Genomic DNA, 22,868 nt, shown 5'->3' with positions numbered 1-22,868 from the left:
CTGACGTTTAAATTACAATAGTTTCCAGTTGCACCACAAAAGAGTAGGAGTTGGTTCCCCACTGAAGGGCACGCAAGTACATTTTTGTATTAGTGAAAAGTTAATGCTAAGAACAACCAGTTAATAGTGTTGCAGTGGTTTAAAACTATTCAACCATGTGCTTATACTGCTATGTTTTTTTTTTTTTTTTAAGATTATTAAGCATTTTGGCTTTTCTTAATATGTCTTAGTTCTATAATTATTAACAAAACTTAATGTTATTTAAGCCATAATATGTTTTACCTGATCATCTCTACAAAATGTTATAAATATGCAAATGAGAGTTCAAGTGTTGAGGAGTCAAAATATTTAAATTGACTATCCCTATATAGGAATACAATGCATGAAAAAAGGAAAAGGTTTTTACCAAATTCATGCAGTTTAGGAAAATTTTGTGGTCTAAAATACTTCAGTGTTCAAAGCTTGAAACCTTTCGTCTGTATAATTGTATCATATGGATTATCCAATATGTTATTATATTATAGATCCAGATTTAAATAAGGGGCCAGAAAGGGCGTAAAAAATGTCTAGCATTTTAAAAAACAAAATCTACAGATTCAAACTTGCAATTAATGTTTACATACATATAAATGTTAAATATTTAAATCTGAGTTGCATATATGCAGCAGGTTTATTCATGTGTTTTTAGCCTTTATCTCTAAATAAATGCAATCATCTATGAGAGAAATTTGGATTATTTCCTGAATATACTGCACCTGGAATCTCCACCTCGAGCAGAGAGAGAATTTTGACCAGGAATATGGGGATCCAGCAGAGGGCATCAGAGAACACAATGAAAAAGAAGCGGTTGGCGACAGCCACGTCCTTGTGCAGTCGGCTGCGTAGCTCTGTGGCATTAATACCTGTCTTGTAGATGGAGTAGAACATGCTGGAGTAGGAGATGGTGATGATGAGGAAGGCTACTAGGTTGAGGCCTACACACAGCACAGCAAAGAGTACAATACATATATTTACCTTTAGATACATTATTTCAATGATTATTTCAATGAGTTTTTCCCTGTACTCAAGACTCACCGAGAAAAATGCCAGTGGAATAGCCCTTCGCTGTAGGTTTCTCTACACGTTCAGAGTGCAGAGGGAAGCACACACCATTCTGACCGTAGTAGTTCCCAAAGAGATCATCGTTGAGCAGCGGCACGGCTGCAATCGAGATTCCTATGAGCCAGATCACAGCCAAAATTATGAACGTCTGGTTTTTCCCTGGTCTTAGGTGACTCAGTGGGAACACAATGACCAGAAACTTCTCCAGGGTCAGGTAGGTGAGTAGAATGACCGACACCTCGGAGGACAGCATGGCCAGAAAGCCGATGGTGCGACATTCAAGGCTTTCCATCCAGACATGGGCATTCTTGTTGTACTCGCCACGAAATTTCAAATCGGAGATGCCCACGAAGAAAAGGTAGACGCCCATCAGGCAATCTGCACCTGCAAGGAAGTTAAAAAGGAGTAAATATAGATTTGACCAACATACTATCTTCTGAGTTACCACTTCCCATACACAGATAGCATACAGATATAAAAAGATAAACTAAGACATGCCATGAATTTACAATTACAATTACATATAGATATGTACAGGATGTACAGGCAACAGTATGCTGATTGCAGGCAGTGGAAGCAGTAATGCAGTGAAAGCGGTAAGATCATTATTACTGCTATTATTATTACAATTTCAGAAAACCATATAATCATGACCCTGGTGAAGTGTCCTATAAGGACATGTTTGCTCGGCATTTCTGAAAGTGATTGACAATGTGAGTACTTTGTAACGTTGCGTTTCCCACCATGGGAAAATCTTACAAACAGAGGAAAATAACAAGCTGTGTTTTATTTAATTAATTTCAAGAGAAAAGTATGATGCATTGTTTACTGATTCAATCGAAATAGAACCTGGTGTGGTATATAAGACATAAAACATGAGAAAAAGAAATAACAGTAACTGCACTTTCGCATCACACCAACCCTTTCATTGATTATATAACAACATGCCTTGTGATAGTTTATTCCTTACGTGAAAGCTTCTGATGTTAGAAATAACTTAGAGGTTTGGAAGTGTTGCCAGAGATGCACCACAAAGCTGGGAAATATAGTGTTTATTAATGCTGTTAATTATTTTGGCTCAAGCTATGCATTATCCTGCAGCACTGAAATTTTTTTACAGCGCATAGGATGCCTATAGAAAGAACACGAAGTTCTGCTGGTGGAGATGTAATCATTTCAACAGCTCAGTGCTCTGATAAACACCATAAATCCTTAACTAAACAATATGTTGCAAATGAACCCTTTGATCTAACATTTCTACTTCTATATTCCAGTGTGGTGAAGATAGTTGGACTTCTTCCTACATGAATTATCCAATTCAATAGTTTAGAATCCTACCTACTGGGCTAAAAAAAAAAATGTTAGAGATAATGGTGCCAGCTTGAAAGCATTGCCACCTATTTCCAAGGGGAATGGAGCCAAAGATGGAAAAATAGCGCATGATTCAGGGACGTAATATGATGGAATCTGAGGTTTAAGAGAGGATCAGGAGAGCTGACAAGATTACACATGATTACTGAACTTCTGTCAAGACATGGGAACTCTCAGTGACTGCATGACAAATCGGAAGAATGTCGCCTATAGAGGCATCGTAGGTTATTAAGAGAGGTGGTTAGAGCGAGAGAAACAGGCAGAGGGAGTGTCTGAGGAAATCGGCGATCGAGCAGGAAATTGTTTGACTCCTCTACACATAGGTGGAGCGAGAGAGAGAAACGGAATGGTGCACGACAATTCTTTTTATGTGAACCATCCGCATTGCTCAATAACCAATCTCACTAAATATTAAGGAGTACATTGTCAAAGCCATAAACGAGGCACTAGGGATATTAATGTGTTCCTGATCACTTGAAAACAGGCTCCTCCAGGTTGATCGTATTCATAAATAACAGATATTGTGAACTCGTAATTGCTGAGGATTTCAAAACTATAAACCAGAGTGCAGATTTGTCAGATGGAGTTCATTCGTACCCGTAGTATGCAAATCAGGCTAAAGCCTCTCGTCTCTTGTCAGGCTATTGTCTCTGAAGTCATGAGCGCATCGCCTCTTAATGTGGGGTCTATGATGCATAGACGGGGGAATCCAAATCGATACAAATTCATATAGTTCTTAGAATCTAGTGCCTGAATGACCAAATAACTACAAATAAATAGACTTAAAACTGATATTCGGTTCATTTATAGGAGTAAACAGCTTGACAGCTCTATTATATAGACAAAAGATCATTGTACACATAAATATATATGTATATATTAGGATATATGTATATATTTCCATAACTGAGGCCGATGCGATTCGCACCTTGATGCATATGTGGGGCTTATGTAATGTGATGTTTCTGTTTTTGAAGGAAAATAATAACCCCCCCAGATGTTTTTTTGTTTTACATTATGTAGTTCATTTTGATGGTTGTGTTTTGGATTTATGATGGGTTTAATGACTAAAGTCTGGTTTGGAGAAATGTTTGTGTAAATGCATGAAACTGCTCAAACTGCTATGATGAATGCTCAAGAAGGCATGTTGTGCTAGCAATCTAACTGTAGGGGGCTCTAGTAGGGGAAAAAAGGTGCAAGCGAAGACTGAAAACAAAGAGTTAATAGGAAAAAAAGGCGGAGAGTTTTTGGTGTGTGAAAAAGCTTGGAATTAGCGCTTCCATTTGTAAGCAGAGAGAGAAAAATTAAGAGATAATAAACGAACCCATCAAATCACGCACGTCTGGAACTTCATTTATTTCAGCATGCAACAAACTTGGAGGCACCGCTGGGATTTCTAAGAAGTGCGAGTTTAAGGGGATCACCCGAGTGGGAACGGAGCAAGTGAATTGAAGAGCAGAGATTCACGGTTGAGTAAGCTAGCATACCGGCTCTCGATGGATCTAGAAACGCTAGCCGAACGCGTGACAGGAAGGTTGTGGTTGTTGCGGCTAGACCAAGTGAAGGAGGTATGTGAGTGTAACAAAATCCCTACCGGGCATGTCATTACTAAACGCGCACTTATTAATATAGTCACAGAGTCTGTCGATGCTATCATGGATAGCGAGGAAGAAGATGTAGCAAAGCGCTACATGTGTTCAATGCTAACTTTTATGGAGGCGCAGCTAGAGAGGGAGAAAGTGGAAAATGGCGCCAACGATAAAACCGTGACAGATATCTCTCCGACAGCAAACGATTTACTGAATGAGGTGGATTTGCATTCTGGAAATACAGTAATGGGAAAAATTAAAGTAAAAGATGCTGGAGCAGGACGGAGTAGACCCATTGAACAGCAATCATTTATTGGTCTTGCCCCTGAAGTCACTGTGAGGAGAGATTTCAAAATCAGCGGACAGATTGGAGAGGTCGGACAAAGGACAAGCTGTCATTCACTAATTTAATGCATCAGGTGGATAAAGGATTGAGAAGGGGCCATGATGAGGCAGAAATTATTGAAGCTGTAATAAAAGCCATTAGCCCAGGACTAAGCTTACGCAATATGCTTGAAATCAAAAGAGATCTCACTCTCACAGCTGAAAGTAATATTAAAGGGACATTTCAAGGAGGACAGTTCTACTGACTTGTACTACAAATTGTTGAACATTACACAAAATGCAAACGAGTCTCCACAAGCCTTCCTATTTAGAGCTATTGAGTTAAAAGAGAGGTTGCTGCGCACGTGTGAAGAAGGTGGTGAATATTTTAGTACAGAGCATATTCAGAAAAAGTTCTTACGCTCAGTGGGGACAGGTTTGAGCAGTGATCATATAAAATTTCAGCTGAGGCCGTATCTGGATGATTCAGAGATCTCGGATGAAATGCTGATAAACAAAACAAATGAAGCAGCTGGTGACGAGACGGAGAGACTAAATAAACAAAAGAAGAACACAGGGAGCAAAGTGGCAAAAGTACACCAGCTGTGTTCAGAAATGCAGTCCCATTCTGGCAAGCAGGCTGATATGACCACCAAAGATCTGGTTAATAAGCAGCCAAGTGACATCTTTAGGCGAAGAGGCAAAGAGGCACCAGCAATGGAGGGACAGAAAGAATCAGAGCTATATGAGATGGTTAAACTCCTGATAGAGGAAGTTGCAGAACTCAGGAGGATTCAAAATCGCCCTCCTGAACACATAACCAAGGAAAGAGGCCGCTACCGGAAGGGGTGCAGAGCTTGTCAGGAGAAAGGTGAGGAGGATCGATGTGAGCACTGCTTCAGATGTGGAGCTGTGGGCCATGCTGCCCGCGGTTGTAGAGCAATAAAGAATCCAGCTGAGGGGAGAAGCGATGTAAAGATATCTGTCCATTCAATGAAACCAGAAAGCTCCACCTCCATTCTGAACTACATTGATCCACAAGAGAAAACCCAAGAGCTCCTGGCAAAGAATTAAACAACTGGAAGCAGAACTTGAACAAAAAGGAAAGGCTGAGCATGCCAGAGCTACCACCTACATCAGTCACATTCCTTTGCAGCGTCAAGCTAAACTGGATAAACTCATTGGTCCAAGATGTATGGTTGACTGTTTCTTTGAAGGTGTGCCGGTGAAGGCGCTCTGGGACACTGGATCGCAGGTGACCATCATCAATGACGAGTTTAAAAATACTTGCCTTCCCCATCTACAGACACGGAGCCTGAGTGAACTATTGAGTGAAGGTGAAACACTCATTGGTCAAGCAGCAAACCAAACCGACATTCCCTTCTCTGGATGGGTGGAGCTGAAACTCCAACTAGGGCCAAAAAGAGGGGCTCAGGTAGAACTGCCGGTGCCAGTGCTTGTTTCAAAGGAGCAAGGCGTGGGGCAGCCTCCAATCATTGGCTACAATGTGATACAGCATCTGGTGTCAAAGGGAATGGAGCAGCACCCTGATGTTGTCTCAGAAGTGGTAAAGGAAGCTTTCTCATTCAACGGCAGAAAATCTGTTGCACTGATCCAAATGATGCAGAACGGGGACCAAGCGGAAAGAGAGGGAATAGTAAAGGTGGGAAGGATAAACATAATAGTGGCAGCAGGACAGACGACAACAGTAAGTTGTAATGTTAGGACTGGTCAGCTTGCTGCAAAACAGGAAGTCCTGTTTGAACCAGAAGATATTCCACAGTGGCCTGAGGGGCTAAATGTAGCCAGGATGGTAGTTAGTCTTCAGAAGTGGAACTTAACAAAAGTACAGATCCCAGTTACCAACAACACCAAATGGGATATTACTCTCGCTCCCCGTACGGTCCTGGGACGAGTACAGCAAGTCAGAGCCATATACCCAGCAGACACCCAACCCGTCGTTGTAACAGCAGACTGGAATGTCAGTAGTGGTGATGGGGTGGCGCGAGTAGTCACAGAAAGTAGAGAGGGGACAGGTGTACACCATGTTGTCAACACAGGCCAAGATGTTAACAAAGAGAGGTGGGACCCACCAGTGTCGATAGATCACCTGACACCTGAACAACAAAGGAAAGTTCAGCAAATGCTGAAAGAAGAATGTGAAGCATTTGCAAAGGATGAGGATGATATGGGGTGCATCCCATCACTCCAACTGAAAATCAGGCTGAGTGACACGTCTCCAGTAAAACGTACGTATGTCTCTGTGCCAAAACCACTGCACAATGAGGTAAAAGCATATCTGGAAGACCTCTTAAATAAAAAATGGATTCAGAAGTCTCGCTCTCCTTATGCATCCCCAGTAGTCTGTGTGCGCAAGAAGGATGGCAGTCTTCGTCTCTGTATAGACTACCGGGAGCTCAATCGCAAATCCATCCCAGACCGTCATCCCATTCCTAGGGTGCAAGACATGCTGAACAGTTTAAGTGGGAGTACATGGTTCTCAGTCCTGGATCAGGGGAAGGCGTATCATCAGGGGTTTGTGGAAGAGGGCAGCCGACCCTTTACAGCTTTCATAACACCTTGGGGCCTTTACGAATGGGTCCGGATCCCATTTGGCTTGTCCTCGGCTCCTGCTGAGTTTCAGCGCAGTATGGAGGAATGCTTGCTGGGACTCAGAGACAACACCTGTCTTCCATACTTAGATGATAACCTTGTACATAGTAAGACATTCGAGGAGCATCTCAATGATGTCAGAGAAGTACTACGCCATTACCAGAGTCATGGGGTAAAGCTTACAGCTAAAAGTGCGAGCTTTTAAGTCTGAGGTTAAGTTCTTGGGAAAAATAGTGTCGAAAGGGGCTACGATGGACTCCAAAGAGATTGCACCTGTGCAAGCACTAAGGGACCGTAAACCTAAAACTGTGGGTGACCTAAGACAACTGCTGGGGTTTCTGTCCTACTACCGCACATATATTCCTGGATTCTCTCAGATTGCCAAACCTCTGTATGAACTTTTGTCAGTGGAAAAGCTTCCAGAAAATAAAGCAAGCCGTAAAAGTCATGGTAGTAAGAAGGAAGGAGGAAAGGCGAAAAACAGCTCAACTTCATGCCAGTCAGCCGATATCATGGACAGAACACCACCAAAATGTCCTCAGTCAACTTCTTGAGTTCTTGCTGAACCCTCCAATCTTAGGCTACCCTGATTTTGAAGAGCCCTTTGTATTGCATTGTGATGCATCACAAGATGGACTTGGTGCTGTACTGTATCAAAGGCAGCAAGGGAAACTGGTAGTCATTAGCTATGGGTCACGGACACTAACGGCTCCAGAAAAGAATTATCATTTACACTCTGGGAAACTGGAATTCCTGGCAATGAAATGGGCCATTTGTGAGCGATTCCGTGAATACCTATATTACGCCACCTCCTTCGTGGTCTATACAGACAATAACCCATTGACATATGTTTTGTCCACGGCCAAGCTCAATGCCACCACTCACCGATGGATAGCAGAGTTGGCTGACTACAATTTTACCATCAAATATAGACCAGGTCGCATACACAGAGATGCTGATGTGCTATCAAGAATGCCGCTGGATATGGAGAGTTATATGCAGGCCTGTTCACAAGAGGCCAGTCCAAGAGTTGTAGCTGCTGTCACAGATGGTCTTCTTGTGAAGTCAGAGGAAGAGGGACCCTGGATGTGCCCTATAACCCTAGCAAAAGTTTGTTCTTTAGTAGAGCAGGAACAAGGGGAAAAACAGATGGCTAAAGTGACAACTGAGGAACTGAAAGAGGCTCAAGAAAAGATCCAGTGCTAAAAGGGTATGAGAGTATGTGATGGCAGACCACTGGCCAGAGTTGATGAGACGAGACCGTGGCAATGAGGTGACTGTACTGTACAGACAGAGAAGCAAGTTATACCTGGACGAGGAAGGAATACTATGTCGGCAATCAGCAGGGCGAACTCAGATAGTGCTGCCCAGCAAATACCTCCAGTTTGTGCTTAAGGAGCTTCATGAGGAAATGGGACACCAAGGGGTGGAGCGCACACTGAACCTCATCCGAGAAAGATTTTATTGGCCTCACATGCAGGGTTATGTGGAACATTACGTTACCAAAGTGTGTAGCTGTTTGAAACGGAAACGTCCAAACAGGATGACGAGAGCACCATTGGTGAATATAGTAACTACTTACCCTTTTGAACTGGTGTCAGTAGATTTTCTGCATTAAGAGGGCTGTAAGGGTGGCTACGAATACATCCTGGTGTTAATGGATCACTTCACATGCTATGCCCAAGCATATGCCTGTAAAAATAAGTCAGCAAAAACTGCAGCAGAAAAGATCTTTGGCGATTTTGTTCTCAGGCACGGATTTCCCACCAAACTTCACCATGATCAGGGGAAGGAATTTGAGAACAAGTTGTTCGCCCAGATGAAGGAATTTTGTGGTATCCAACACTCCCACACAACCCCATACCACCCTGCTGGAAATGGACAGGTGGAAAGGTTCAATCGAACATTGCTGTCAATGCTCAGATCCCTGCCGAGTCAAGCGAAGTCTGATTGGAAGAGCTCCTTAAATAAGGTAGTCCATGCATATAACTGCACACGAAGTGAAGTAACTGGGTATGCTCCATACTACCTTCTGTATGGGAGAAACCCAAGGCTGCCCATTGATTTAATGTTTGGCGGAAGCCGGGAGAGTGTGGAACTTCACACGATGATTATGTTGCCAAGTGGAAAAAACGCATGGAGGAAGCGTATGAATTGGCATCAAGAACGGTCCAGAAAGAACAGAGTAGAGCAAAGCACGGCTATGATAAGAAAATATATGGAGCGGATCTCCAGCCCGGAAACAGAGTACTGGTGAGAAATTGTGGAGAAAGGGGTGGGCCGGGAAAACTACGTTCTTATTGGGAGGATCAAGTTTATGTTGTGACAGAAAGAAAGTATGAAGATGGCCCAGTGTATGCAGTGAAGCCAGAGCGTGGCTCAGGAGTAGCGAGAGTCCTGCACAGAAACTTGTTGCTGCCCTGTGATTTCCTACCCATAGACAATAGCGACCAGAAGGAAAACAAATTGCAACCAAAGAGAAAAAGACACACACGTCAAGTAAATATGGTGGCTGAAGAGGATTCAGTAGATGAGAATGACTGGAGATGCTTAAGGACACTGTCGACAAAGCAGCTTGCAGAGGCACAAGCCAGTTGGGTCCAGAGGAGAATGAGCTCCAGTTAAGAGGTATGGGTGGAGATCTAGGCCAGGAGCTGGATGATGAGCAGGCACTGCCCATAGAGGAGGAATGTGATGAAGGGAAAAGAAACTCAGGAAAAATTGCAGATGTAATGGGGGATGAAAATGAAATGACAGAAGCGGGAGAAGAGACATCATCGGACGAGGTAGATGAGGGTAGCCCAGCTGTAACACATCTGTCACAGAGAAAGTATCCTTTCAGACAAAGACATCCACCCATGATATTTACGTATGATACATTAGGCAAACCTTCTATTGCACAGAGAGTTATTTAATTTCATAGTTGTTGTGTGAAGTATTGTTAGCACAGTTAATTGTTCTTAAGTAAGAAACAGTTCATGGAGAACAGGTTATAGACTTATGTTTTAGTTAATGCAAATAAAGTACCAGTAAACAGACATTGACACATAGACTGCTAAAATTTGATGAAACATGCAAAAAGCTATATGTGGGTCTGTATATAGAGCATAGGGCATGTCGCAGGTGAACAACCCTCAGTACTTGATGCGTGACCCGTCTTATGATGAGGTAATCCTTAAGACATCATGTGGCCAGTGGTGTCTACGCCAGTGGATGACATTAAATGGGAGATAGATGTCATACTAAGGCAGTTGCAAGACAAAATAGCATTGAGTATAGTAACTGACTCCCTTATATGCTATCTTGCTCTAATGTTAACACATTGTTACCTGGAACTAGGGTATGTCAGTCGACATTCATTTTGGAGGAGAGTGTGGGGCTTATGTAATGTGATGTTTCTGTTTTGAAGGAAAATAATAACCCCCCCAGATGTTTTTTTGTTTTACATTATGTAGTTCATTTTGATGGTTGTGTTTTGGATTTATGATGGGTTTAATGACTAAAGTCTGGTTTGGAGAAATGTTTGTGTAAATGCATGAAACTGCTCAAACTGCTGTGATGAATGCTCAAGAAGGCATGTTGTGCTAGCAATCTAACTGTAGGGGGCTCTAGTAGGGGAAAAAAGGTGCAAGCGAAGACTGAAAACAAAGAGTTAATAGGAAAAAAAGGCGGAGAGTTTTTGGTGTGTGAAAAAGCTTGGAATTAGCGCTTCCATTTGTAAGCAGAGAGAGAAAAATTAAGAGATAATAAACGAACCCATCAAATCACGCACGTCTGGAACTTCATTTATTTCAGCATGCAACACATACTCAACGCTACAATACATTAAAGATGCATATGAAGCAGCTAGCGATGAGATACGCTTCACCCCTTTTACAGTGCGATCCGATTTCCATTTTATTCAACACGATGCGATTCAATGCAATATGGTACTGATAGTTCACTTTTATTTCTTTGGTTCCAACAGACAGCAAATCATCAATTTACTTAAGTGCTTTCTGACTTCTGACTTTTTTCATGAGCAGGCTTTTGTAGTGCAAAAAAAATTTCTTGTTCTGTCCCCAGGAAGACGCAGCTCTACCTCTGCCATGTAAATCTGTATTCTATGTGACTCTCAGGTCACACCTCGGTCTCTGTAGTGTTGTGATGCCTTATATTCATATACTGAAGCAGCAGTGGAGCTGAGAGAACGTGCTCGAGAAACAGTTTAGTGAGGAGAAATTAATCTACATATCAAATATTGGTCACAAATTAGTGGCCTTTTTGTGAAAAAAAATAAATAATCAGTTTATATCTATGCAAATAAAAAATATATTAAAAAACAATGCATTACGATACAAATGCCAACTTATATCCGATGCACACTTCTTTCACATCTCACACTTCACATCACATCGTTAACTTTTATACGAATCAGTGAATCTAACTATCACTAATATATATATATAGTATTAAAGTACTAAGACAATAATAATAATTGCATATTATGGGAGAAGTTCTAATGTAAAGCATTTTATCAAAACCAAAAACAACAATATATATATATATATATATATATATATATATATATATATATATATATATATATATATATATATATGTGTGTGTGTGTATGTATGTATGTATGTATGTAAAAGGCAGGGTTTTTCTTCACATCTTTGACTCAGAACAAATGAAATTTGTACTCCAATACTCACAGCACAAAACCTTGATGCAGATGGCATGCAGGTTGTTCTCTGCCCTGATGAGCGTACGCATGCCAATGACGAAGAGGTTCCCAAAGCAGGTGACGAAGGCCATGACCCAGACCGAGACACGGAGGATTACATTTGCTAGCAGGTCTTCAAAAGACGAGAGGCCGTCAGAGTTGGGCTTGCACTTCCGCACATGAGGTGCGTAGGAGCAGTACTGGAATTTCTTAAAGTATCTGGGGAAATGTTAACCCAACAGTTTGCGATTACTTGTGTACCCGAGCAATATGACTGTATATCATTCATCGTTTTATCTGTAAATGGGATCATGTCAGAACTCAGAACCAATCCAACAACATAAGATTTTATGAAATGTACCTAAGTATTAGTGAGACATTGTGTTTTTTTTAACAGTGGATAATTGTTATAGAATATAATCAGGTACATGTAAGAGAGGTTCTTCATTGACTGGAACATGCGGGTCTGGATATCTGGGATCTCCACTCCTTCCAGGCCCCTGTGAAAGTCAGCAGAGATTCAGTAGTTATTATCTCTTACTGGCTTCCAGCAGTTCTGAACTTCAATATGTTCTGGGTCGGACTGGCACAGTGTCCAGCCCTCTGTTTAATTTAGTTTTTTCTTTATCAGATCACAGCCCCTGGGCTGGAATGGTACAAAACCTTCTTTCAGTACACACACAAGGGCACAATGATGCCCTCTCATAACAATATGGCATGAAAAATAATAAATAAATAAAACATTTATTTCCATTGAATAAAAAAAAAGAATAAATGTCTTATTTGGGAACTTGATTATATTTATAACTCATAACTGCTGAATTTTATCAGCTTATGTCATACAGAAACCTTTCTCCAAGTGAAAAATATTTATGTTGATGTGCTGCTACTTTTTTCCCACGCTTTGAACCCCGTGGCTTAAACAATGAAGTGGCTAATTTATGGATTTTTCCTGGGTTTTTCCCGGTTTCACAAACTTTAAGCCGGCAAAAAAACTGAGCCCCATAACATTAGACCAATGAAATTGGGAACAGGTTCAGGTGAACCAATGAAACGCTTTATATTAAATCAGATGCGCTCCCACTGAATCGGGCCGCACCACATCATAAATATGGATGATGTTCCTCTGACGTTTGACCTGCCGCTCACTCGGACTGGCAACAGGAAATGCGAATCATTCATCACGCTGAAAACACCCGGGCATGAAAAAACACTTCACCTGTGTTCTGAGCTGCACGGCATCGGGAGAAAAGCTTCACCGATGGTGATTTTTAAACGCATGACGATGCAAAAAGAAAAACTCCCGAGAGAAATAGTTGTGAAAGGAAGGAGGAAGACAGTGAACAATGACTTTCTTGGTAGGCTACTGTTTAGATACAAGCCGTGTAACAGGCAGTGTCTTTCATTAAAGCCTGTGTAAAGTTCATTAGTTTTAGTGTAGACCTGCTTATAGACAGGTGCGGCGTATTTATGTTCAAAATAAAAATCTTTGTCAAATTCAGTGGGTACGGCTTATATTTGGGTGCGCTTAATAGTCCGGAAATTACGGTAATTACATGTTAATACAAACTATTATGTCATTATAACAACATAATATGTTGAAATTCTAAGTCATAATTAAATTATTTTTACTTGGTTATTTCAAGTAAATATTTTATTTTTGACTTAATATGTAACATGCAAGATACGTTTATTTAGAGTGGCTTACAGTACAACTGAGCACTTAAGCAGCTTGGCCAATTTTATCTTGCGACCTTTCGATCCAGTGTCCAATGGCTTAACCACCTTTCTATCATATAGAAATTTTTTACATTTTAATACAATTATGGCCATTATGGAATTCCATCAATGTACATGTTGGAGTCAAACTTTTGACCAAACTTTACATAAAAAAATAAGTTCCTGGCTGATTCTATTAAAAATTGACTGTAAAATTGCATTCAAAAATAAGTATCATTATTGCATAAACTCAAGACCATTAACAAATGTATTCTGATCAATCAAGTCCGAGGATTTCAGAGTGTTATAAGAGCATATGGTAAACTACAAACTCACAATATTGTAAAAAAAAGACACTGATTGTTTACTTACAGCGACTGGAGTTGGGTGAGATGATCAAACTGGCTTTGGTGGATATGGCTCAGTGGGTTCTGGGAAAGATTTCTACAAACAATATAATACATATTGGATGACATGGTACTAAATGTAATCGAAATTCCAGAAAACAAACCATGGTTTTTGTGCATAACTAGATCCAAAGTAAAACACATATTTGTTAAAAATAAAATATTGGACTATTTTGGTAACAATGAACTATACTGTACTAATGAAATCCCAATACAATCATATACATAAATCTATATACATACATAAGAAATAATATACAAATAAATCTACACAAATTAAAAGTGCTCTGAGACAGAAGTTTATTACCAAACATGTTTTAAAGTGGCTTCTGTCTGATGTGATTTATAAATGATTTAGTTTGTCAGGGACTAGAAAGCTTTGGGCTAGAAATATTACTCTGGTCTGTTCAGTGAACTGGTGACAAGGCTGGTTTAAAGAAAAGTCAAAAGAAGGCAAAATACAGGCAGAGACCCAACTATAACATGACACATCCTTCTAAAATGAAACAAAATAACATTATTTACACTGATTTACAACCATAAACTTGTCTCCAATCATTGTGGGTTATCAGGACCGTCATAAGCGATGACAAATATATAATAACTTTTCCAATTAAACCCTTGTGATAAAGAAATAGTCTGAATATTTCTAAACAGGCTTAGAAATCATAAAAAATTTAAGTGCACATATTTACAAATCCCTAAGTCACTGATTCTGGTTGTTTCAAAAGACAACTCACAGTATCTGTAAAGACTGCAGAGCCTTAAAGATATTCAATGGCAGCTCCTTTATGTGGTTACTGGAAAGATCTCTGTGAAATAAATACAAACATTGTTAAGAATTGGTAATAATAATCATGCATCATGTTAAATCTACCATTTAGTGAAACAGACGCTGTGGTGGTACTCACAGCTCTCCCAGCACATGGAGAGACTGAAAAGTGTTCTCTGGAAGCCTCTTGATTTGATTTGCTCGCAGTGATCTAGGAAGGAGAGCAGAGTGAAGGACTGTAAAATGATAGTGCTTTATGGAGAGACCACTTAATTTCAGTTGCAGTGGAAGAAAATAAATAAAGAAGATATATATATATATATATATATATATATATATATATATATATATATATATATATATATATATACACTGTATGGAGTGGAGTTTATAATTTATTTTATATTTGAGTAAAGTAATGAATAAATGTGAATAAATGAATAATAAATAATAAAGTACTGAATAAATGTGTGTTGCGTTGAGTGTTGTGTGTTATATATATATATATATATATATATATATATATATATATATATATATATATATATATATATATTTTTTATATTTTTAATAAAAATGGGCAAACACAAATGCGCATTAATCGCGTGTTAATAAAATGAGTGCAGATATAATTATTGGGTTTACGCGTTATTATCGCATTAATTTTGACAGCACTACTCAATCCTTCCATCCATCCATCCATCCATCCATCCATCCATCCATCCATCCACCCATCCATCCTGGATGCCTCTTGACAATACATCAGAGATTCTCTATGGGGTTCAGGTCTGGTGAGTTTGCTGGCCAGTCAAGCACACCAACACCATGGTCATTTAACCAACTTTTGATGCTTCTGGCAGTGTGAGCAGGTGCCAAATCCTGCTGGAAAATTTAATTAGCATCTCCATAAAGTCGGTCAGCAAAGGGAAGCATAAAGTGCTCTATAACTTCCTGGTAGATGGCTGTGCTGACCTTGGACTTAATAAAACACAGGGGATCAAAACCAGCAGATGACATGACTCCCCAAACCACCACTGACTGTGCAAACTTTACACTGGACCTCAAGCAACTCGAGTATTCTTTTCCTCTCCTCTTCTCTTCAGACTCTGTGATCTTGATTTCCAAATGAAATGCAAAATTGTATTTTCTTTTATCTGAAAAGACGACTTTGGCCCACTGAGCAACAGTCCAGTTTTTTCTGTCCTTTGTCCAGGTAAGACACCTCTGACGTTGTCTCTGGTTCAGGAGTGGCTTGACACAAGGAATGCGTCAGTTGTAGGACATGGATACATCTGTGCATGGTGGCTCCCCCAAATTCTTGAATGGGCTTCTTTTCATCTTCTATTTTACCACAGTGTTTCCTTCCATTTAACTTTCCATTAATGTGCTTAAGTACAGCACTCTGTGAACAGCAGCTCCTTTAGTGATGACCTTTTGTGTCTTACCCTCCATGTGCAGGGTGTCAATGATGGTCTTCTGGACATGAATTCCCCCATGATTGTGGATCCTGAACCAGACTGAGACACTATTTAAAGATTCAGGAAATCTTTGCAGGTGTTTGGATTTAATGAGCTGATTAGAGTGTGACATCACAAGTCTCGAATATTGAACTTTTTCATAATATTAAAATTTTCTGAGATACTGAATTTTGGGTTTCCATTAGCTGTAAGCCATAATCATCAAAATTAAAAGAAATAAACACCTGAAATATATCAGTCTGTGTTTGATAAATCTATATAATATACGATTTTCACATTTTGTATTAAATTACTAAAATAAATCAACTTTTTAATGATATTCAAATTTATTAAGATGCACCTATATATATGCGTATGTTGATATTTGAATATTTAATTTAATGTTATTTGTATAGCACTTTTAACAATGGACATGGTCTTTACAGTGGCAACTTTACAGAAAGAAATAATAATGAATATACATTTTTGTTTATAAGTTCATGAACAAGCCAGTAGCAAATGCGATAAAGAAAAACTCAGTGAGATGGAAAGAGGAAGACAACTTGAGACGAACCAGACTCAAAAGGGAACCCATCTGTATGACACCCAATTCATCTGTTTATAGTTTCATCATGAAATTGAGGTTATCATTTATCTTGCATGTGTATACAATATATTATATTAAATAAAGTGCAACTTTTTCTGACTAAAGTAGAAGTTTTTTGTTTATAGAACAGCAAGGCCAGCTTAGGCAGTGATGATGAAAACCCATTAAGGGCGCTTGAGTGGAGTTGATAGGAACAGTCTTACGATGCAGATGAAACCAGGACTTGAGTTCGCACTCAATGTTTCTTCATTACCCCAGGACTCCTGCCTTAATTAAAGGTCGAAAAAGTCATTTCTTGTTTGATTGAAGAATTTGTAGAGACATGCCTAAATGCTATACCAGGTAATATGCCTGAAAAAGGAGACATGACACGGGCTTATATTCTAAACATGGTCTAGTTGTAACTTAATCAATCCCAAAAAAATAATCGGCTGCACCATCAAGTCCATTTAGATAATTTAATAACTACATTGTAAATACATGCAATGCATGAGAATAGATCTGTTTCTCTGGGAAGACTTTCTATTAGATTTTGGAAGGCATCTGTATAGATTTTTGGCAATTTAGCATCAGTGAGGTCAAGCAGTGGGATTGGACCGGGAGGACTTGGGCAAGCCACATGTCTACAAATTGTCTTTCATTTTCTGTTTCTCTCTTTCACTCTTTTGAACACTGTCTCTCTGTCACCCTCTGCCTATTTCTCTCTCTGTCTTTTATCGCTTTCCTTTTCTAAATGCTTCTTTAGAGCTCTGAGAGAGTGGAACAAACGCATGCAGAGTTCTTTGCTGTTTTGCCAATTTCCTACTTTTTTTTTTTTCCCTACTGGAATGAAACAGAGAACGTATTAAAGCATTCAGGCGTGTCCCAGAGAGTGAAGCTCAGGTAGATGGTGTTCCATTAGCAGTGTGAGAGCGGGCCGGTGTGTGAAAACATTTACTCAGCCTCCCAAATGCTGTGGTTGTGTTTCTAAAACCTTATTAATAAGCTGATCCAGATGGGAATATATGTGAAAGAAACCCTAGTCCATGTTTTTTCCTTCTGTCTGGAGTGGTAGCTCAGTGGTTAAAGTGCTGGGTTATTGACCAGAGAGTCAGGGGTTCAAGCATTAGTATCGCCAAGCTGCTAATCTTGGGCGCATGAGCAAAGCCCTTTATCCTCTGTGCTCCAGGGGCGCTGTATCATGGCTGACCCTGTGCTCTGACTCCAGCTTCTAAGCAAGCTGGGGTATGCCAAGAGAAGAATTTCAATGTGCTGTAATGTATATGTGACAAACAAAGGTTATTTTTTCGACTGCTACCGTTAGGGGACACCACAGCAGATCATCCGTCTTCATACTACTCTGTCCTCTACATCTGCCTCTTTCAAACCAACTACCTGCATGTCTTCCCTCACAACATCCATAAACCTCCTCCTTGACCTTCCTCTTTTCCTTCCTCCTGGACGGCTCCATCCTCAGCATTCTCCTAACGATATACTCCATGTCCCTCTTCGGCACATGTCCGAACTGTCTCAATCTCTCCTGTCTTTTACTCAATCCCACTGTCTCTAAACCATACAACATCTCAGGTCTCACCACAATCCTATAAACTTTCCCTTTCACTTTTGCAGATACTCTTCTATCACAAACCACTCCTGCTATCACTCTTCTCCACCCACTTCACCCTGCCTGCACTCTTTTCTTCACTACCTTTCACAGCCATATCTCCGAATTATCCAACACCTCTTCACCACCACCGAGCCCCTGTCTGACCTTTTCCCTGAATCTCACACTACAGTCTTCCTCCTTCAGTTTCCACCATCTTATTCTTTTTTTTTCAGTCCTTACTCTCCTCCTCTTCTTCTTCACCTCCAAAGCATCCTACTTATCTTACAACACCTAACAGTCTCCAGTGTCTTTCAGGTTGCATCTCCTGCATAGAAAATAGCCAATTTGTGTGCACTTTTCTCCAATCACCTTATGATCCTTCTCCTTCTTAAAATAAGTATTTACCACTGCCATTTCCATCCTTTTAGCACAATCTACCACCGTCTGCCCTTCCAAATTCCTCTCCTACAGGCCATACCTACCCATCACCTCCTCATCACCTCTGTTCCTTTCACCAACATGCCCACTGAAGTCTGCCCTAATCTCCAGTCATTCTTACCTTCTACCACTTTATCTAACTCAATCCAGAAATTTCCTCCATCTCACAGCTGACTTGTAAAGCAAAGGCACTAATGAAATTTATCATCACCCCTTCAACTTCCAGCTTCATGTTCATCACCCTATCAGAAACTCTCTTCACCTCCACTACACTCTTACTGTACTCTTCGTTCAGAATCACCCCTACACCATTTCTCTTTCCATCCACACCATTAAAGAACAGTTCAAACCCACCTTCCACTGGCCCTTTACCAGTCATAGTGCCAATATTTAAAGTACCAACCCGAACCTCCACTCTCCTACACTTCTCCTTTGTCTGCTGTCTCTGTCTGCTGTCTTCCTCCTCTCATTCTCCTCTTTTGTTTGTTTTGGAACCCAATTTCCACCGGTACCTTGTTTGCTAACAATACCTGTGCCGGTCGTTGGTAACCCGGGCCTCGACCAATCCATTATGAAATTTAGGTTTGTGATCCGCATATTTGATTTGGCACATGTTTTTCAGCTGGATGCTCTTCCTAACACAACCCTCCCCATTTATCCGGGTTTGGGACCGGCACTAAGAATGCACTGGTTTGTGAAGCCCTAATGGCTGGGTTTCTGAGTATGAGATAATGGCCGACAAAAGGTTTGCCTGTCCACAGCTGATCGGTTGAGAAGCTCAGAAAGTGATTGGCTGGGTTCCAGAAGCAGCAGCTTATGGACAGTCAGCAACAGAGAACCAGAGAATTAGAATCTTAAGTGAACAAAATACTATAATAGGACACATTAGAGCAAAAGACAGAAGAGGCCAGTGACAAACACAGCAGTATTACCAATACCAATTCTTCCAACAATGTTGACGCTGATGTTACTGACGCCGACATCGCAGACATTGAAAATGGTGGCAGTACTTGATTGCTGTAGATCCTAGCATTAGTAATCACCCTAGCAATGACAGCAGTGACCTTACGGGTGTAAATATTGATAGACATTAATATTGCTGTATTTTGCAGTAAACAGTATCGATTTTCAAAAACACTCAATTAAAAAAAATTTCATAAAGGATTTCGATCAGTTGTTTTATTTTGAGTTTATTTACAGGCTACTAGATCGATAGCAGTTTCCTTCATTTTGAAATTTACCAGTGACAGAAAGTATTAGCATAAGGACATGTTAGCATTAATTTCCACCTGTTAGCATTGATATCCACCATTCTATTTCTACATCTATTAGCACACTCTTGCTATCAGTCTTCAGATTTTCTCTGTATATTCTGTATATTCTATCCCTCTGCTTTTCTCTCTCTTAATATCTTCATCTTTTGAAAATTTTCTGTTTATCTCTCTATATATTTCTCTTTCTTCATCTGTCTCACTGGGTCTCTCTATCTTTTTTGTTGCTATCCCATAGCCTCAAGAGCTCCATAAAAGCCCCTTAAGACTCTCCGTCAATGATTTTCTTTGCCGTTCCTTCTCCATTTCCATCCTTTATCTCTTAAGGTGTTTATTTTGTTTAGTTTTTCTTTTACTTACAGCACAGTAAGCTCATCACAGGACAGCAGGGTGGAGTAGTTCAGCCTCTGAATGTAGTTTCCTTCAAAGTCCCTTTCGAAAGGAAAAAAAACAAAAAAACAAAGGGAAGAAAATGAGTAAAGAAAACTGACATTAGCCAAAAAAACACAACAAACCCATTGTGTAAGCATTTACTTACGAAACATCAAAATCCAATTACTTTTATTTGGAGCTGATCATTTAAAATAATGTGTTTACAGGAGATCCGTTTTAAAAGTTTGATTTGTGGGCAAACAAAACAGTGAATTATGAAATATCTTACATTATATTATCCCCATATTTCTTTGGCATTCCCAGCATGGGAGAAAAGAGTTGGTGAGGCAGATTATAAGCAATAAACGAGAACACGCTGTTCCTACATTCTACATGCATCCACATGAGGTACGAGCTTAGAGCACCATTTGTCGTTTTACTACCTTCTTCAGGCCATAGCTTAAACCTGATATCGTTTTGGGGAAAATCCATTTGGCTCGAAGTAAAGCTGTTTCATGTAGATGTTCTCTATAAACGCAATACAAATCCAAAAAAAGGTGTACAAGGGCTCTTGTTGTTTGCAAAACAAGCTTATTTAAAGGAATGCCTGATTGCTGAGATTTGGATAATCACAGTAATTAGGCATTTGGTAGTCGCTGTTTGAAGGCAACAAGCAAGACATTATCATTCAGCAGACAATTTTTAAAACATACAGCATTTCCATCCCCTTACCCCTCTCATTATGTGTTATATAGTGTATTTAAAAAAAAAAAAGAAAGGAAAGGTCAATCTTTTTTTCTTTTTGTACAGTAATTGGATTTTCCAAATTATACCCCATGGGTGTATAAACCTTTCATCATTTACACACAATTGAATTTCAGGATTCATTATGCTGATTTTTTTTTTTAAATAAGCAATTAGACGACATTAGCACAACATTAAGCACAAAAAAATACTTTTACACTACTGACTATATCTCTATAATTAATAATAATTATTAAATAACAATACATGCTTAATCGTGAACAAAAGCAGGTGTGGAAGTATTATTATTATTTTTTTATTATTATAATTATTATTCCTTTGGTTTAGTCTGTACTGTACATCCACTGTCCACTTTATTAGGAACACCAATACACCTGCCTATTTGTGAAAGTTTAAGGTTAGAGTAAGTATAAATATTAAATAGATTAGTTTTAGTAGTAAATCATGTGGCAGCTGTGCAATGCAAAAAAATCATATAATCATAAATCATATCTTTTATATATACAGTATATATATATATATATATATATATATACAGTATATATAATATGAAGTAAAACATAACAATAAATGCAATCTTAAGAAAATAATCAGTAATGTGGTCCAGTGCAAAATGGACTTGTACTTAAAAGACAAAAGTATTGGGACACCGGACTTTACAAGCCGTATGTGGTTCTTTCCCAAACTATTACCACAAAGGTGGAGTTACACAAATGTATAGAATGCCTTTGGATCTGGTAGCATTTAATTTTCCCCTCACTTAAACTAGGACACCCAAACTCGTTTCAGCATGACAATGCCCTGGAAGATATGATGTTCATGGGTTGGAGTGTAAGATCTCTTACCTCAACCATACTGAACACCTTCGGGGTGAATTGAAAAGCTGACTGCACCCTAGTCTTCCTCACCCTACATTAGTACCTGAGTTTACTAACACCCTTGTGGCTGAATGAGCACAAATCTCCAAACTCTTCAGAAACATCTTCCCAGAAGAGTGGAGGTTATTCGTTATTATAACCGCAAATAGAGATTAATTGGAATGCGATGTTCAAAAAGCACATAAAAATATTATAGTCAGGTGTCAACAAACCTTTGTCCATATACTGTACTTGGGCTAGCTTGAAGTTGACTACTTTACAATAACAGTGTGTTTTATTCCTCTTATACTACTGCATTTTTTCTTTGTATTTGTTAAAGTCAGATTCAACATTATGGAACATTCGGAAAAACAAGTTATTTCTTGATATGACAATAAAGCAGCCATAAGCAGTTGTTTCCTCACCAGCCTTTTTTCCTCTCTAATTTAATAAAACAAAGTAATGAAGCATGTCAGGTTAACGATTTCAGGAAACCCCTTTGTCCTAAAGACTTTGCGTTGTTGAAAAGGTTATAAAGAGGTCACAGTGGACACTCCTTTCTAAGATGATTGTATATGTCACTGTAACTTAGCTGCACTTTATACTGAGTACAATAAACCATAATGTCAGATCTACTGTCGGAACTGCTGTAGAAACCAAATCAACACCTTTGTATTCATATTATGCATTAAAAAGTCTTGCTGTCAAATCTCTCCTTTAGCATGTATCCTTAATTAAACCATCGACATAACTCTCACCGACGAGACACTGTAGTGAATCAACTGGCTTCGAAACCTATTTCCTTCACATTCACAGCTTCCTCTGACATGCATTGTTCAACGGACTGAAGCCTGAGGGAGAGAAAGCCAGATGAAGAAAGACAGTAATTTGTTTCTTTTGAAATTATATATA

The 22,868-nt window shown here is 39.5% G+C and overlaps 1 protein-coding gene across 1 annotated transcript in view; it reads right to left on the bottom strand.

Annotated features, from left to right (window-relative positions):
• The window catches only part of rxfp2b (relaxin family peptide receptor 2b), a 61,566-nt gene that overhangs the window by 4,193 nt on the left and 34,505 nt on the right, over positions 1 to 22,868 (bottom strand). Inside the window, exons 10-17 of the mRNA XM_046863403.1 lie at positions 20,323 to 20,394; positions 14,744 to 14,815; positions 14,573 to 14,644; positions 13,798 to 13,869; positions 12,135 to 12,206; positions 11,696 to 11,925; positions 1,075 to 1,485; positions 756 to 974 (exon numbers count right to left, since the gene is read on the bottom strand). Of these exons, the coding sequence (XP_046719359.1) occupies positions 756 to 974; positions 1,075 to 1,485; positions 11,696 to 11,925; positions 12,135 to 12,206; positions 13,798 to 13,869; positions 14,573 to 14,644; positions 14,744 to 14,815; positions 20,323 to 20,394 (1,220 nt within the window). The remainder of the gene's footprint in view (positions 1 to 755; positions 975 to 1,074; positions 1,486 to 11,695; positions 11,926 to 12,134; positions 12,207 to 13,797; positions 13,870 to 14,572; positions 14,645 to 14,743; positions 14,816 to 20,322; positions 20,395 to 22,868) is intronic.

Source organism: Silurus meridionalis, chromosome 12 (genome assembly GCF_014805685.1).
Source record: "Silurus meridionalis isolate SWU-2019-XX chromosome 12, ASM1480568v1, whole genome shotgun sequence".
Classification (NCBI taxonomy): Eukaryota; Metazoa; Chordata; class Actinopteri; order Siluriformes; family Siluridae; genus Silurus; species Silurus meridionalis.
Note: the sequence above shows the minus strand (reverse complement) of the source record. Positions and strands in the feature narration are given on the sequence as shown.